Source organism: Enhydra lutris, unplaced genomic scaffold, assembly GCF_002288905.1.
Source record: "Enhydra lutris kenyoni isolate GAN:26980312 unplaced genomic scaffold, ASM228890v2 scaffoldscaffold26, whole genome shotgun sequence".
NCBI lineage: Eukaryota > Metazoa > Chordata > Mammalia > Carnivora > Mustelidae > Enhydra > Enhydra lutris.
This window is the reverse complement of record NW_019154110.1, coordinates 27,160,192-27,177,614: the sequence shown is the minus strand read 5'-3', so window position 1 is coordinate 27,177,614 and position 17,423 is coordinate 27,160,192. Positions and strand designations below refer to the sequence as shown.

At 42.6% G+C, this 17,423-nt stretch overlaps 1 protein-coding gene across 4 annotated transcripts in view; it reads right to left on the bottom strand.

Annotated features, from left to right (window-relative positions):
• LOC111151299 (ATPase H+ transporting V0 subunit a1) overlaps nt 1-17,423 on the bottom strand; it is a 55,973-nt gene that overhangs the window by 19,214 nt on the left and 19,336 nt on the right. For all 4 annotated transcript variants that reach the window (XR_002640852.1, XM_022509191.1, XM_022509193.1 and 1 more), the window contains exons 5-15: nt 15,857-15,960; nt 15,400-15,526; nt 13,447-13,529; nt 12,317-12,410; nt 8,867-9,079; nt 7,567-7,717; nt 6,535-6,674; nt 6,039-6,196; nt 5,286-5,376; nt 1,345-1,463; nt 248-464 (exon numbers count right to left, since the gene is read on the bottom strand). Coding sequence is in view for 3 of the 4 variants with exons in the window: in XM_022509191.1 (XP_022364899.1) it covers nt 248-464; nt 1,345-1,463; nt 5,286-5,376; nt 6,039-6,196; nt 6,535-6,674; nt 7,567-7,717; nt 8,867-9,079; nt 12,317-12,410; nt 13,447-13,529; nt 15,400-15,526; nt 15,857-15,960 (1,497 nt within the window). In the remaining variant the exon portion in view is untranslated. The remainder of the gene's footprint in view (nt 1-247; nt 465-1,344; nt 1,464-5,285; nt 5,377-6,038; nt 6,197-6,534; nt 6,675-7,566; nt 7,718-8,866; nt 9,080-12,316; nt 12,411-13,446; nt 13,530-15,399; nt 15,527-15,856; nt 15,961-17,423) is intronic.

The window sequence follows — 17,423 nt, the reverse complement described above, 5'->3', positions numbered from 1 at the left end:
GATGTTGTGGCAAAGCCCAGGAATTGTCTCATAGGATGAGAATTATAAATTCTGCCCTTTGTGGATACAGGAATTATAATAGGTCCTCCAAAGCTGAGGAGGATGGGCTGAATTTAGGTATGGATATATGGGCTGAAAACTAAAACCACAGAAAGAGATTTTTAAAGGCTTTGCCAGAGTCACAGAAATATCTGGCTTCCTGACCTAGGGTAACCACCTAAGACAGTCCACCTCTGGGTTGACGCACCTGTCCGGAATACAGCATCGAATTACTAGAGTCCCCGTAGGAGAAGAGAAACATGTTTATGAAATGGATCAGAAGGCTCGGTGCTTTCTCAGATGTATTAGCATTATAGGCTGTCCACTTGTAAAATATGAGGATAACCAAGTAGCCAAACAAAGAGGTCATAAAGATTATTTCAGGAATAAATCCAAAGTAGATATTCAGGGGCTTCTTGAAATAGCTAGAAAGGAAGAGAGAAAAAAAATGTTAAAGATCAACGGACCCAGGGGGGTGCCGGCTGGCTCGGTCAGCGGAGCATGGGCCTCTTGATCTCGGGGTTGTGTATTCGGGTCCCACACTGGGCACAGTACTTACTTTAAAGGTGAACAGACCCAGGGTCACCCCTACACGAAATGGAGTACTTAGTAGATTTCCTACCTACAGCTCCCTCAATTCTGTTTTTATCACTTAAAGAAGCAACAGACAGAAGCCGGGAGGCCAACAGAAACAAGAAGGATTAACTGTGACTTCCAAACTTTTGGACCTTGAACATCCTGGTACCAACCCCAGTAATCTTTTCCCATGAGAAAGAGACTAGAAAATATAGTACATTCTGGGACCACAGTTCATAATTTTAAATGAGTTACCCATAAAAGAAAAAAAGTCACTCACTCATTTTGATAAAAATGACATAAGGTTTTTCCAAAGATCTTTACTGCAGTTATGAATTGTTAAGGGACTAATATTAAGCCTCATTTAAGAATATGAGATTTTTAGGGGGCACCTGGGTGGCTCAGTGGGTTAAGCCTCTGCCTTCAGCTCAGGTCATGATCTCAGGGTCCTGGGATCGAGCCCCACACTGGGCTCTCTGCTCAGCAGGGAGCCTGCTTCCCCCTTCTCTCTCTACCTGCCTCTCTGCCTCCTTCTGATCTCTCTGTGTCAAATAAATAAAATCTTTAAAAGAAAAAAAAAAAAAGAATATGAGATTTTTATCAAAGCACTTCTTTAACACAGAACGGGGTTCTGAGTTACTAATCCCTCCCCAAATAAGCCATTATATCTTTATGCAAAAGCATTATCTAAGCTATGCGTGTTCTTGTGTCATAAATACAGCAACTCACGTATGGTTGAAGAGGCTCAAGGTGACTCCGAACATCATGTGGGTGATACCTAGGATAACAGACGTCTTCATTTTAAAGGAGTTGAGAAAGGTCAGTTTATTGGTAGCAATGTTCCAGATCTGTCACAACACAAGGAAACAAAAAGGCATTACAGAGTTTGTGAACAGGATATTATTCACCTATTTCTTTTTCTTTAAAAGCAAGCTCTACCAAAAAAAAAAAAAAAAAAAGTAAGCTCTACACCCAATGTGGGGCTAGAACTCATGACCCTGAGATCAAGAGTTGCATGCTCCACCAGCTGAGCGAGCCGGGTGCTCCTATTTACCTACTTTTTAAAGCCTTTTTTTTAGTTATAGAAAATTCTAAACACAGACTTAAGTAGAGAGGACAGTATAACAAACGCACATTTACCTATGACCCAGATGCACAATTACCTATTGACTCAAGGTCAATCTTATTTTATCACACAGACAACCTACTCTCCACCTCCATATTATTTGGAAGCAAAGTCCGATATCATATCATTTTACCAGTAAATATTTGACTCTTTTTTTGGTTTGTTTTGTTGTAAGAAAGAGAGAGCCCGCCTGCTGGGGAAGAGGAGGAAAGGTGGGGAGAAGGGCTGAAAGAGAGGGAGAGAGAGAGAGAGAGAATCTTTTTTTTCTTTTTTTAAGACTTTATTTATTTGAGAGAGAGAGAGTATGAGAGAGCATACAAGCAGGTGGGAGGGCAGAGGCAGAGGAAGCAGCAGACTCCCTGCTGAGCAGGGAGCAGGATGCAGGACTTGATCCTAGGACCCCAGGATCACAACCTGAGCCAAAGGCAGATGCTTAACTGACTGAGCCACCCAGGTACCCAAGAGAGAGAATCTTTTTTTTTTTTTAAATATTTTTATTTATTTATTTGACAGAGAGAGGGAGATCACAAGGAGGCAGAGAGGCAGACAGAGAGAGAGGGTGAAGCAGGCTCCCTGCTCAGCAGGGATCCCAATGCAGGGCTCAATCTGAGGACCCTGAGATCGTGACCTGAGCTGAAGGCAGAGGCTTAACCCACTGAGCCACCCATGCACCCCAAGAGAATCTTAAGCAGGCTCCACACCCAGGATGGACATGGGGCCCAATCTCATGACCCTGAGGTCATGATCTGAGCTGAAATCAAGATCAGATGGTTAACTGCCTGAGCCACCCAGGCACCACACCCCACCTTTTTTAGGTAAGGACTAATTTTTTTAAAAACATGACCACAATACTGTTATCACTCCCAAAAGCATTAACAATGACTCTTTAATATCATGAAACATACAGTCAGTATTTAAAATTCCTTGATTGTGCCCCAATTTTTTATTTATTTATTTTTAAAAAGATTTTATTTATTTGAGAGAGAGAGAGAGAGAGAGAGAAGGATAGCACAAGCTAGGGAGAGAGGCAGAGGGAGAGGGACAAGGAGACTCCCTGCTGAGCAGGGAGCCCAATGCAGGGGTTGATCCCAGGACCCTGGGATCATGACCTGAGCCGAATGAAGGCAGTTGCTTAACTGACTGAGCCACCCAGGCACTTATGCTTCAATTAAAAGAAAAAGAATTTCATTTATTCAAAGTAGAGTCCAGATTAGGTCTCTACACTGACACAGCTCTTAAATATCTAATCTATAAATTCTCCCTCTACTCTCCTTTTTCATTCCTTACAAAATATTTGAAGAAGCTGGGACATTTATTTTGTAGATGTTCCCACGGTCATTGTTTTCCTGATCATATCCCCATGGTGCTGTCTTTCCATCTATTTTTATTTTTTTAAATTTTATTTGGAAAATAAGAATCTATTTGAAACAGGAAAAAGGCAAAAACAAAACAAAACAAAAAAAAAAACAAACAGAGAGAGAGAGAGAAAGAAACAAAGAAAAAAAAAAAAGAAATGTAAAATGTTAGTCTGAAGGACAAACGAGTTGTGAGGAAACACCTGGAGCTCAAAATAGTCTCCTCCCCTGGTGCTGGAGTTTTGCCGTCCTGTGGGATCCATAAGCTTGTCATTCACCTGTTCTTCCAGTCTGTCTTCTAGGTGAGTTCCATCTATTTTTAAATATCAGTTGCCTTAAGCTTTGTCACCTGGGCCTGGACATCTGCAGTATTTTCCACAGTTCTGCCTCTACTTGACCATCAGATTACGTTTCCTGAACCAACGCCTCCAATGCAGGCACTTCCCTGTGCCTAAACCTACCCCGCACCCCCACTGTCTTCTCCAGGACGAAGTGCAGACTCAGGAACATGAGGGGCCAGGTCTGCTGCCAGCTAACCTCGCATCATGTTTCCTGAACCGGGGTCCTTGTGAGGAGCTCATGCTCGGCGACTTCTAACCTGAAAACTTGTGGCTGATTCTCTCTCAGACCCAGTGAGCCCTGAGATTCAGTTCTATAGCTCCAACGGCCTGATGGACATGTATACCTGCACGTCCAACAGGTTCTTCAAACTCAACACCTACCCTTAAGCATCAAATGAGATGTATGCAAGACAACAACAAAACAAACAAAACCAAAAAACTTTCTGTTAACTACAGAACACTACAGAATGTTACCTAGTATTATTATTAGACTCTAAGCTACTTGAGGGCAAGGGCTACAACTGCAATTATGTGTTTCCCCCAGTAAGCACTATGCCTAGACACAACAGGGATTCAGTAAACATTTGTTATGTGAAATGTTATTCAACCTCTTCAAGCCTCTGTCTCCTTATCTGTATGACGGGGAGAGCAGTACTTACTTCCCTGCTAGAAATATTTCAGGGCAGAGTACAGAGATTGGCCCACAGCAACCATTTCAGTAACATTTGCTTTTATAATAATCAAAATGAGTAACTTTGTATCTCCCCACTTCTATGCTTTTGCACATACTTCTCTCTCACCTGTAACAGTCTGAAATTATTAACATTTTCTTTATTTATTCATGAGAGATAGAAAAAGAGAGAAAGAGGCAGAGGGAGAAACAGGCTCCCTGCCAAGCAGGGAGCCTAATGTGGGACTTGATCCCGGGAACCTGGGATTCTGACCTGAGTTGAAGGCAGACGCTTAACCAACTGAGCCACCCAGGCGCCCCTGAAATATTTTTTAAAAGCCAAATTAATGCCCATTTTTTAAGGAAACCTTGATCTTTCTGTCCCATAACAATTTGTTTTTCCTCTGGAATTCTGTACTCCTTTTTGTCTAATGCTCATTCTTAAATTCCTCCCTCCATCCCCCTTTAAGCAGACAATACAAAAGATTTGATCACACTTTATTTGCCTAAGTTTTTTTTGTTTTTGTTTTTTGTTTTTGTTAATTCTGGGAAAAGTTTCTGTAAGTATATAAGGATAAAAATGGAAATCTAAAAATCCATAGAAAGAACTACTTCTGCTTTGTTAAAACATCTGCTAAAAATAAAAGCCAAACTAAGTTAAACAGAAATAAACTGGGAAGGAGTCTTAAAAGTCAATCTTCCCAGGGTCAAAATTATCACACATCTCTGAAATAAATAGTGCAGGAAAAATTATTTGGCTCCCCAAGGCATTTGGGTTTCTTATGGTTTGGAAGTACTCTAGACCGCTACACAAAGGCTTTCCAAAAATACTTCAGCTGAAAACCAAATTAACTATCTTCAATTTAATTCTCTCACTTCCGGGTTACAGTTTAAAAATCTAGTGTTAGGGGCACCTGGGTGGCTCAGTTGGTTGGGCGTCTGACTCTTGGTTTCGGCTCGGGTCATGATCTCAGCGTCATGGGACCAAGCCCTGGAACCGGCTCTGTGCTCAGCAAGGAGTCAGCTTGGGATGCTTTCCCTCTTCCTCTCCTGCCCCTCTGCCCTTCCCCCATACACATGCACACTCTCTCTCGCTCTCTCTCAAGGAAGTAAGTAAATAAACCAATAAATCTTTTTTAAAAATGTGGTATTAGACAAAAGGAAAGAAGTGTTCTTACTGGATCGATGCCAAAAGGGTATGGTCCTCCAAAAACTCCAGGGACGGATGGGTTCAACTGCAGAACAGGGTTCCCCCGAAGTGTCTCCTCCCTACCACGTCAGGAGAAAAGTTCCATTTATTTTTATCAAGAGAGGGAAACTGCTGGGGTCCAAAACTGATCCTAAAAGAACCTATTACAGCTGTCTTCTCTCTTCAATAAAAGAGGAGCGACTAGCATCTGAGAATAAGAAGGGATCAGAAATAACAAGACCACAACAAACAAACACACCTACACAACTAAGTAAGGAATTTGGGGACTCTGCTTTTAATTTACAAGAAACAATGTGCCTAAATTTATAGTCTCAGTTTCTTTCTCTTCTTCTTCTCTTTTTTTTTTAAGTAGGCTCCACACTTAGGGCTGCCTGGGTGGCTCAGTTGGCTAAGCATCATAAGTAGGCTCCACACCCAGCATGGAGCCCAATATAGGGCTTGAATTCACAACCCCAAGATCAAGACCTGAGCTGATTTCAACAGTCAGATGTTTAACTGACTGGGCCACCCAGGTACCCCAGGCACTCAGTTTCTTGATAGTGCTGAAGGAATCACAAACATTTGCTTGGCTGGGGCATAAATAAGAGGGGACACTGGATTCTTCTTAAACAGAGACGCTGTCAGCCACCTCTTCAAGAGGTAGAAGTTTACCTCTTGTCTGGACAATCAGAGCTGAACAGAAAGGGAATGAACTTTGACTTTTAGCTTCTTTGCAACTTACGTCCAATTATATAAAGTGAACATTGGCCGTACGCTCCAGGATGACCCGAAGATATTAAGAGACTTGGAAAAGCAATCATTGTAGATGAGGCCAGTGTAGATGGAAAACACGCCCATCAACAGGATAATGTACCGGCCGCTGAACACGGTGCTAAACATCTGGGAACCAGAAGAAAGAAGTCAATGAAACATACTCCTCATGGCTCATGTTGTGACAATGTTACAGAGAATATATGACCCTTCTTCTCACACTAATCTACCCCACCCACCTCAGGTCAGAGAGCTTAGAGTAAAAGCCAAATACAGTGCTAACAAGAAATTAATTTCACAACACATGACTACTTTAGAGTTAAAATGAATATAACTTCTCTACTCCTGTAATGGCCTCTGTAACTTCTCTGTAAATGCATGGATAAAAGACTCCCAGATCATAATTTTATAATGAATGCTTGAGAGATGACAAAGTTTCAGTCCAATGCAGATGGAGCAAACATTACCTCATTCTCATTCTTCTGAGACAGGATCCGGCTCTCCCTCAATACCATCCATACAGCAAAAAGGGTCATCAAAATACCATGGCCAAAGTCCCCAAACATCACAGCAAACAGGAAAGGGAAAGTGATGATGGTATATGGAGCTATAAAGAAACCAGAGGAAAAAAACGAAGTACAGAAAACCGCGACCATCAGCAGCAGATCACATTCCTCCTCATACACTAAGATCAGTATAAGGGGACTTATTCTCTAGCTGTTGGTCAGACGGACTCCCAGAGAAAATCTTCCATGACAGGATCCCCACGTCCTCACAAAGCAGCTCTGATGGGATCTGGGCGACCATTAGCATTTTAAACAAAGAACACAGGAAGTGAAAGTTCTGTCCCTAGACCTGGCAACGGTGTGGTTTGTTCTTTGATTCCCTTTCTCTAGCCCCAGAAAGCTGCTCCTTTGACAGGCAAGCTTTCTTCTCTTGTGCAGCAACCATTTCTCAGCTGAATAAAGTTCCCAGGTAAGTGGGAGGAAGACCAGAGCCCAGAGAAAAGCCAGTCCCGCAGACTTTAGCTAAAAACAAATTCTCAGACTTGTGACTTAATAATTACTCTCCTGTTTTTGCTTTGTGAAATCTGCTTTGTGTCTAAAATGGTCGATAATTGCTAAGTTTTCTCTAACCTGGAATAGGGAAGCCATTTAAAAATATCAGAAATCTCGGAAAAAACTTTTGCTTAAAGAACTTCCTACAAATGGTGTGCTAGAGAAAGCCAGGTGTTTCATAGTTGTGAGAGCACACAAAAGAATCCAATCCCCTGAGCTCACTCCTATAAAACCAAGTCTCAAAGGAGAGCCGCCCAGTAATAAACTTCCCTCCCTGTGTCAAAATGGGCACCTCCTTACAGGAATTCTGCCAGGGCTGAGGTCTTGACAACATCATTAGTTTTACGCCAGTTACTCAGGAACATTTGAAGGGAGACATTAGAAGAAACAAACAAACAAACAAATAAAACCTCTAGAGGGAGAAGATTCAAGCTTTTTTACCTGGATTTATTTCTCGGTAAGTTCCAATTCCATAAGCATCTACTATGTTCTGAAAGCCATACGTGAACTTGTTTGTTTTGTTATAGGTTGGGGGCGTCTGATTTGTTTGCATCCTGTTCAGAATAGAGGGCACAGTGGAACCACTGTGTTCCTGGGAAACAGTAAACATATATATCAAACTTAGATCGTATGTATTTGTCAAAACTCATTAAACTACACATATAAAATAGGTGCTTTTTACTTTATGTAAATTGTATGTCAATCTTGCCCAGTCTTTGGAGAAATATGAGCTAGGTATAAAATCTACAGTGAAAGATTTAAATTAAGTGTTACAAAGAATATCCTTATGTGAGAAAATTTAATTCCAAAATGTGCAACCAAAGAAAACATGGAGCTTCCTTGTCTGGAGACATTCTCACGTGCCTTTCTAAGAGTATTGTTGTTCTGCCCTTTTATGGAGAAAGCAGCGTTAAGAGTATTCTTGTTCTGCCCTTTTATGGAGAAAGCAGCGCTATCTTCTCGAACTCTAACTACTAGACAGGACTGCCAGGGTTATCTCTCAGAGCAGTCTGATGGGAGTGCCTGGGTGGCTCAGTTGGTTAAGCTGCTGTCTTTGGCTCAGGTCATGATCTCAGAGTCCTGGGATCAACGACCCTGCACCGGGCTCCCTGCTCAGTGGGGTCTGCTTCTCCCTCTTCCTCTGCCCCTCCCTACCCCCTGCCGCTTGTGCTCTGCCTTCCCTCTCTCTCAAGAAAATAAAATCTTTAAAAAAAAAAAAAAAGGGAACCAGTCTAAGGGGCAAAGAGAATGGATAAAGAAACTGACATTCTGGTCAGGAGCGATTCTGAAGAAGCATGAGTATATAACCAAGTCATTTCATCTTTTTAAAAAAATATTTTAATATTTATATATTAATTTTGAGAGCGAGAGAGTGTGCGGGTACATGAGTGGGGGAGGGGGAGAGAGAGAGAATCCCAAGCAGACTCTACGCTCGGCGTGGAGCCCGATGTGGGGCTGGATCTCACAGCCCTGAGATCATGACTTGAGCTGAAATCGAGTCAGACACTCAACCGACTGAGGACTGAGCCACCCAGGAGCCCAGTCATTTCATTTTTTTGAACTGTAGTTTCCACATCTGGAAAACAAGGTTATACAAAATGTATTGTTAGGAGGCAAGAGGAGTACAAGATGAGTCTACCCAAGAACTCTGAAAGTAAAAATGCCATAAATGTCATCAATTAATGTTAGTACGGATGGGAACTGCTCCTCCCAGCTGCACTGCCAGCTGTGGGGGACTCACCGTGCCCCTTCTGAGCGCAAACTGGATGGAGTCGAGGTCGGTAACGGGGCACCAGACCTCTGCGATCAGGCACTTCTGGGTCACGTCGATGTTGCACAGGTTCAGGGTGTGGTAAATGGCCTTCATCTTCCGCACTTTGATGAACCAGACTCGGATGTTCTTAGCAGCCGCCTGCAGGACCCGCTGGCGGTGATCCTCTGTTTGATTGAGAACCTTATGGGAGAGAAAGCAGCACGAGAGATCCTTCTACACCAGGCTTAGGTCTCAGCATATGAATGGCAAAGAGCACAGCTTTCTGAGCAGGATTGCTAGGGATTTATTCTTCTTCTGACTAGAATGGCTTTTTTTCGGGGGGGGATTATAAGGAATTAGAATTTTAGTTACTAATATTCATTTTCATTCAGCGTTAAGCTAAAAAGAAACCTGAAGAGATAGTTTTTAGGTCCTCTATATTTATCTTCCCCCCAACTCCACAGCTTATCTGATCATTAAAGAACAATGACTTTCCATGTAGAGTCTGTAACTCAGACTCAAAGACATCAGCAGCATAGGGCTGGGACTGGACAAAATCCACTATTAAAAACAGTAAGCTGCAGAATGTGATGAACATAAGCCAGCACTGGGGAATGATGGGAAAGAGGCAGGGCTGAATGCCGCTGCCCGCCTATGCCAAGAGAGACTCCATGCCAGGAAACAAGGGACAGGAGACACTGCAGGGTCAGAAGGACTCAAACCCTTAGAAGATATTTAGACTGCCACATACCACTGTTATCGTGGGGCAGATAAGTCTTTATCTTTCTGTCAGGATTCTTGGGGGAAAAAAGACGTTTCAGTGGTGATCCTTTGGAAACCAGTACACATTGCCCTTAAGAGCAGGGATACTTAACATTCTACTGCCTCGTTTATCACCATTTATGATTTCAACAGCAAGAGAGAGGCTAAGCCAAAGGGCGAGCAACCCGCCACTCACACTTCTGCATGAAAATTGACCTTAAATCTCCACATTTCTTTAAAATGCACAAGGCTGGGGTGCCTGGGTGGCTCAATGGGTTAAAGCCTCTCCTTTTGGCTCAGGTCATGATCCCAGAGTCCTGGGATCGAGCCCCACATCGGGCTCTGTGCTCAGCGGGAAGCCTGCTTCCTCCTCTCTCTCTCTCTCTGCCTGCTAGTGATCTCTGTCAAATAAATAAAAAAAATCTTAAAAAAAAAAATACACAGGGCTCCATCATACCTGGTTCATCAAGTCAATTCAGAAAAAAGTAGTAACTACTTTCTGAAGGGCAATAGGTGGTGACTTCCATAAAAAACACACATGCTAGAGAATCTCTTGTATCACTTGAGAAGGAACAAAGTTATTTTCACACCTCCTGGCTGTTGACAATTTTACAACTACTATTCAAACTTCAGGAAGGATGCTGGATAAACTTGTAAGCATTGCCCTATCTGCTTTTCTCTTTCCCTATCCCCCACACCCACATTTTTTTTTTTAAGATTCTATTTTTAAGTAATCTCCATACCCAACATGGGGCTCCAACTCACAGCCCCAAGATCAAGAGTTGCATGCTCTACCGACTGATCCAGCCAGGCACCCCTCAATTCTTTTTTTTTTTTTTTTTAAGATTTTTATTTATTTATTTGACAGACAGAGATCACAAGTAGGCAGAGAGAGAGAGAGAGGAGGAAGCAGGCTCCCCGCTGAGCAGAGAGCCCGATGCGGGACTCAATCCCAGAACCCTGAGATCATGACCTGAGCATAAGGCAGAGGCTTTAACCCACTGAGCCACCCAGGCGCCCCACCCTCTATTCCTTTTTAAAGTTTCAGTTCAGGGTGCTTGGGTGGCTCAGTGGTTGGGTGACTTCCTTTGGCTCAGGCATGATCTTGGAGTCCCAGGAATGAGTCCCACATGGGGCTCCCTGATGGGGAGACTGCTTTTCCCTCTGACCCTCCCTCCTCTCACGCGCTCTCTCTCTCACTCTCTCAAATAAATAAATAAAATCTTTTAAAAAAAATAAACTTTCAGTTCATACAGCTGGGTATTTCAAAGATCAAATTTTGCATATTGCCGGTGCCTTTTAAAAACCTATGCATTAAGTCAAGGAGGAGATAAGATAGCTCTAGAACCCAGAATGTTCTAACTGGCCTATCACCTGCCAGCAGGTCTAAAAGTCTAAAAAACTCTCTTCCCTTGGTTAAACAGGTTAAGTGTATCTCAAAGGAGATGGGAATAGGTTGTTGGTGGGTCAGAGACAATGGGGGCTGGAGGGAAAGATGATAAAGGGAGTTGAAATAGGAGTTAGAACATATCTCTGACAATTCTGCCCCTGCTGGGAAGAACTGTCTTTGATATTAAGTACAGTGGGCCCCTATCTGTAGGGGACACCACCCAAGATCCCCAGTGAGTGCCTGAAACCGTTAATATTATCTAACTATTTATAGTACATTTTGTTCTACACACACATACCTATGACAAAGTTTAATTAAAAAAAATTACGTACAGTAAGAGATTAACAACACTAATAATAGAACAGAATATAACAATATGTTACAATAAAAGTCATGCGAATGTGGTCTTTCTCTCTCAATATCTTATTGTACCATACTCACCCTTCTTGTGAGGATGTGAGAGGACACAATGCCTAGGTGAAGGGATGGAGTGAGGAGAATAGCGTAGGCTGCTACTAGCCTTCTGACATCATCAGGGGGAGGATCATGTTTCAGACCCGCAGTCGACTGTGGGTAACTGAGATCTCAGAAGGCAAAATCACAGAGAAGGGGGAGCGGGGACTGCTGTGTGTTTTAATGCTTCAAGAGGACAATCATCACATCCTTTCAACCTGGAACAAAGCTCCAACTGGCCATGCTTTCCCTCCATGGATGCCTCAGTCATGACTCCAACCTTAGGACCTCATGATAACCGTGGAGTGTATAAACCACACTGGTGATGTCAGTCTCTTCTGGGGTACAAGACTTACAGTAGGCCTCTCTGGCTAGACCGTGTGGTTAAGATCTGAGGCAACCAGAGTTACACACCAAGCTATTAAGAGTGGCTGCCTCTGGAAGGAGAGAGAGTGTGAGACGAAGGAACTGACTTTATGTGTACTTCTGTATTGCTTGATATTTTTTTCTCATCTAAGTATACTTTTTTTTACCTCATAAAAAATATCTCAGACTCATAAGGAGGGAAACTGAATACTCAAAGCAACAACAATTTCGGAGGTATAGCATTCCTGTCGCGTTTGAGGATGATTAACACTGTCATGCTATTTTTAGCAGTCATTCCCTGCAACTTTTCCCCAGCGCCCAACAGCACAAGTCACCCACGGACACTTTCGTTTTTGGCATCCTGGCTGCTATAGGTATCTCATAAACTGTTAGTATTTCAAGGAAGGAGAATGGTCTTCGATTATAGTATTTCACACACACACAAATTCCCTCCAGCCCTCTGATACCATTTGGAGATCGTCAATCCTGGTGTTAACTCCAGAAGCCATTTCCTTCCGCTCCTGTGGTGTCTCAGGACAGGGATAGAGTGAGGCCCGGAACCTGGAACATACAGACACAGCCCAGTGAAAAACAAAGTTTCTTTCTTTTTTTTTTTTTTTAAGATTTTATTTATTTATTTGACAGACAGAGATCACAAGCAGGCAGAGAGGCAGGCAGAGAGATGGGGAAACAGGCTCTCCACTGAGCAGAGAGCCCAAAGTGGGGCTCGATCCCAGCATCCTGGGATCATGACCTGAGCTGAAGGCAGAGGCTTTAACCCATTGACCCACTCAGGCACCCCAAAAACTTAAGTTTCTTAACCTGTCCAATTTAAATAACCTCAGAAAGCAATCTCAGTGTACTAGAAGGACCAGAACAGGATTAGCTCAGACTGGAGCACTGATCATTAATAAATTCTAAGTGTCCTATAGATAGAGCAAGAACATCTGAACTACCCTTACATTCTCTGCAGCTACTGAATTCCCTTAAAGTGTTAAAAACTCAGTGGTGAGGGGCTCCTGGGTGGCTCAGGGGGTTAAGCCTCTGCCTTCGGCTCAGGTCATGATCTCAGGGTCCTGGGATCCAGCCCCGCATCGGGCTCTCTGCTCAGCAGAGAGCCTGCTTCCTCCTCTCTCTCTGCCTGCCTCTCTGCCTACTTGTGATCTCTGTCAAATAAATAAATAAAATCTTTAAAAAATAAAAATAAATAAAAACTCAGTAGTGCAAATCATATTGTAAATTATTAGAAAAAGGTGGCAAGGAAAAGAGATCCTATGGGTAGAATTTCAGAAAAGTATGAGGGCACAGTGCCTATATAGCACACTACTGGGTACACAAACCCATTGTCCTAAAACAATGTAGCATTTGTAAACCATGAGTCCTAAATACATTTTTTCAAAGAAAGGAAATTGTGGTTTTGACAGTACTTTTAAAAACGAACTTAGGTCATTTCTAATTGTTTAAAATAGTCCTAATATAATTAAAAGATACTTGCACTGTGTCAAAGTAGACTAAAAGGGTTACTGTTTCACTCTTCTATATTCCATGGCTTAATAGGCAGCCTGGCTGCACCCTCTGGGAGGCACATTTCTCTTACCCTTCGCAGATTTTCTTGACTCTGTTTTTCAGCTGATCGCCTTGGAAGAAGATGATGAATACAGACTTGTGCACGTGGTCACCCTGGGCCCCAAACCCAAAACAAAGAAATCAGATTTCTGGCCTGGAAGAAAATTTCTTAAATACCCTACTTGGTGCTACAGGAACAATGGGAGTCCTTGAAGGATATGGCAACCCTGTACTTTTTAAGCTCTGTTACTAGAACATTTGCCCTGTGGTCTCCCATTCACACAAAAAACCCTTCTGTATTTGTTTTTAAACTCAACCATGAGCTGAAATACAGATGCTAAGATGATTCTCCTTGTAGCACCATATAGCCCTTTTTACTAATTGAACCTCAGACCCTACAATGCCTGAGTAAGGAGGGAGGAGAGAAAAGGAAGCCATTCCTGTTTGTTCCACGCTTAGAAGTTCCCAGATAAAGGGGACTGAGGAACCATAAGGAGGTGAGGGTTTGGGAAGAATGCTGATATAGAATCTCATGCTTCATGCTAAGTTTGATTTAAGGGCCAGGGAGGAGGGCCATCTACTACAAATACCAAGTTCACACATGGAGTCTGACACAAGGACTGCAGGGCAAGGTCAGAAAATTAAGCATAACTGGGTGTTAACCAGTATTGTCTCTGGTTGCCTGTATTTTCTCATATTCCCAGAGTTCTTATAATAAAAAACAAACAGGCTTTAGAAGAATAAAAGGAGATGAGGAGTGAAGAAAATGAGGCAAAGAGTCTTAAATCCCTAAGTTCTCCAGGATGGAAAATAAACTGGAGCATGTGCCTCGTGTAGCCGCTCTGCTGTAGCTATCCAGACCCCTTTCCTCAACTTGTTGATAAAATAATCTTTCTGTTGCCCAGAAATTTGTCCAAATATTCCCGAGAACAGCTCCACATTAAGAGTCACTACAGACTGCAGTGTCTCCACAACGCGAGGACAGCCTGCGGGGAGTCTGCCCAGCTCTGCTCCTCTGGGAGCTCCCTGAACCCTAAGTGTCACCACTCTCCTGTTCAGGAGGATAAAAGGATAAAAGCCTCAGGTGCTCAGACCATTTCAGCTGCATGACCCACTCATTATGAGAAGTCTCACAATCCAATCTCTCTTTGTGGAGAGCAAAGGATACTTATTTTAGAAAATCCAAAGGATAACTTTCAACAGAAAAACAAAGCCCAGGCTTCCAAATAATACCAATATAAAAGTAAAGTAAATTTTTTTGCAGAACACTTCACCTTCCTTGCTTGGGAACTTTGAAATCAGGATTCACCATACTTAGTGTATGTTGATGTTAAGAGCTCTGCCCCATTATGTCAAATGCCAAGGTGTTCAGCCATTCCTACTCTGCAAAGCACGAGGTAGGGAAGATCCTCTGATCTTGCACAATGTATTAGTTTTTTTTGTTTTTTTTTTTAATGTATTAGTTTTAAACGAAGTTTCTAAATCTCCCAACAAACAAGTAGACAAAAAAACCTTACCAAGTAAAACTTTCATCAACTTATAAAGGTCATAGTTGAGGAGGAACTCTCTCCTCTCCTTACACATTGAACTAGAACTGGAATTGGAAACTTGGAACTGGAAAATTCAGATGTCACACTCTGAATTTTCATAGAAAGTTAATTAATTTTCTTTTGGCCTCTGATAAGTAACAGAAAGTATATAAAGCTGAAGTTTAAAATAAGGGGAGAAAATATACTTATAGTCCAAATAATACTGACACAGGTGAGGCTCGAAATGTCTATGCATCTGTCAGTACACATCATCGGCACATAGAGGACGGAAGTTAAGAGGAAAAGAGCAATACTTCCTATTTGCAGATCGGGGCAGGGGGAAACTTAAGGGATCCTCTGTGGGAGGGCCAGACTCAGGGGGTACCATGCAGGGTTACTGCTCTGAGCTCCCTTTTACAAGACCTACGCCACAGGACACAATTTCCTTGTCTTACAGTCACAGGATCCTCCAGGGGGTTCTCGATTTCAGCCTGTCGCAGGAACACATTCCCCCGGCACACCCGCCAAAGCATGCGCTCAAAAGTAGGGATGCGCTCCCGGTTAATCACACCAGCCACGAAGCTGTGGGGAGAAGAGCCAGATGGGGAACTCTACTCCACGCCATGGGTTGGAAGGCTTTAAGACAAAGAAGGGAAGTGAGGGGAGAGGCGCAAACATGACAAACACACAGCTATGCAATGTTATGTCAAAAGGGCTCCCAAAGTCTTCTTCCCAGAACCAGGAGAGGGTTGATGGAACAGCTCAGGAACTGAATCCAAAGTGACATAGGAATGTCTCAAGAAATTCAGAAGAGAATGCATCCTGGAAACAATTGAATGCCCAGCCTCACTACTCTTTTGACAGCAAAAATGAATGTGACCCCGAGTTATGGAGGGTTGAAGCACGACTTACCCAAGTCTTAAAGGTGTGCCTCTTCCCATCTCACTTGGCTCCAGGAGGGACGAGGACTCTTCCAACAAGTCTGGATCCGCCATCTGCTGATGATGCAATTCAGCCTGAATTCACAAATCAATTAATATCTAATGAAAATAGTTAGTGGCATGCAGGGAACGAGGAACCAGGAGATAAGTTCAGAAAATAAAGACAGAAAAGAAAGAAACCACCAAAAGAGACGACATACCCACAAAAACAATAAGGGAAGAAAACAAAAGAAAGAAACAAGAGGAAAAGAAAGCTTAAATGCCCCAGTAAAGCATCTGGGGAAATGGTTTTTGAAACAAGGAATAAAGGAAAAAAACATTAAATAATGGTGACAATGTATAAATCTGTTATTTGGTGGAAACCATTTTTTTCTGTGTTTCCCTGAATGAGCCATGAAAGTATCAGGAAATATGTGTGCATACGGATGGAAGCTGAAATGTTTCTGTTTTTAGCTGAACCAAAGCAACTGTGAAGATACTCGCAACATCAAATTTCCAGGCAGCTACAGACTAGAATTTTCCCTGGGTGGGAATGTGAAAGATGGAGACTCTCCTTCCAAGGAAGAAAGCAAGGCACAGCCACCGTCCCGAGCACAGTGGGATCAGGAGAAAGGCGGAAGGGGCATTTCCACATGTCTGGGTTTCCATGTTCTTCAAAATTCAGAACATGAGAGCTTTCAACATGGCCACCATATAAAATGCCCCAAGCCATGGGATTTAAAGAGTATTTCTTGGGACGCCTGGATGGCTCAGTAGATTAAGCCACTGCCTTTGGCTCAGGTCATGATCCCAGGGTCCTGGGATCGAGTTCCGCATCAGACTCCTTGCTCGGCAGGGAGCCTGCTTCTCTCTCTACCTCTGCCTGCTTGTGGGTGTTCTCGCTCTCTCTCTCTCTCTCTCTCTCAAACAAATAAAAAAATAAATAAAAAAAAACGCAACAAAAAAAAAAAAAAAGTAAATCATATTAAAAAAAAATAAAGAGTATCTCTTTCTCCACAAGCACAGTAGATGGGCAGGCCTAGGCCTCCACTGTATCAACAAAAGGAAGAAAAGGTGAAAACCTCTCTGAGTGGCCTAGTTTCTGACCGGGAATCTAAGAATATTAAAAAGGTGATGTTAGGCTATACAGCTTAAGTGTCACTGAGAACAAAGTGGAAGCCAATAATCTTAATCAAGTGAAGATAACGTAGCCGATAATAAGCCAATATAGAGCATGTACGCTAGTTTAATTGTTCAGATTTAAAATGATTTCCACCATGACAGTTTATACAATGAAATGAAGGAGAAGGACCTTCTCAGATGGAGATCTATACTTCCTAGACTCTCTCTACCCAACGCATCCTACCACCTTTTATTCTTATCAAAAAGGAGAAGCTGCTCTAAAAAATAAAGGCCAATCAACGTCTCTATCACTTGATCTCCCCAACTTTAATATCCACACACTGCTTGCTTGACCAAAGACTAGAAATCAGCCAGAATAATCTCCCTTTTCAAAGCAAAACTAAACAAAAAAATTAGGGGAATTTTTCTCTATCATT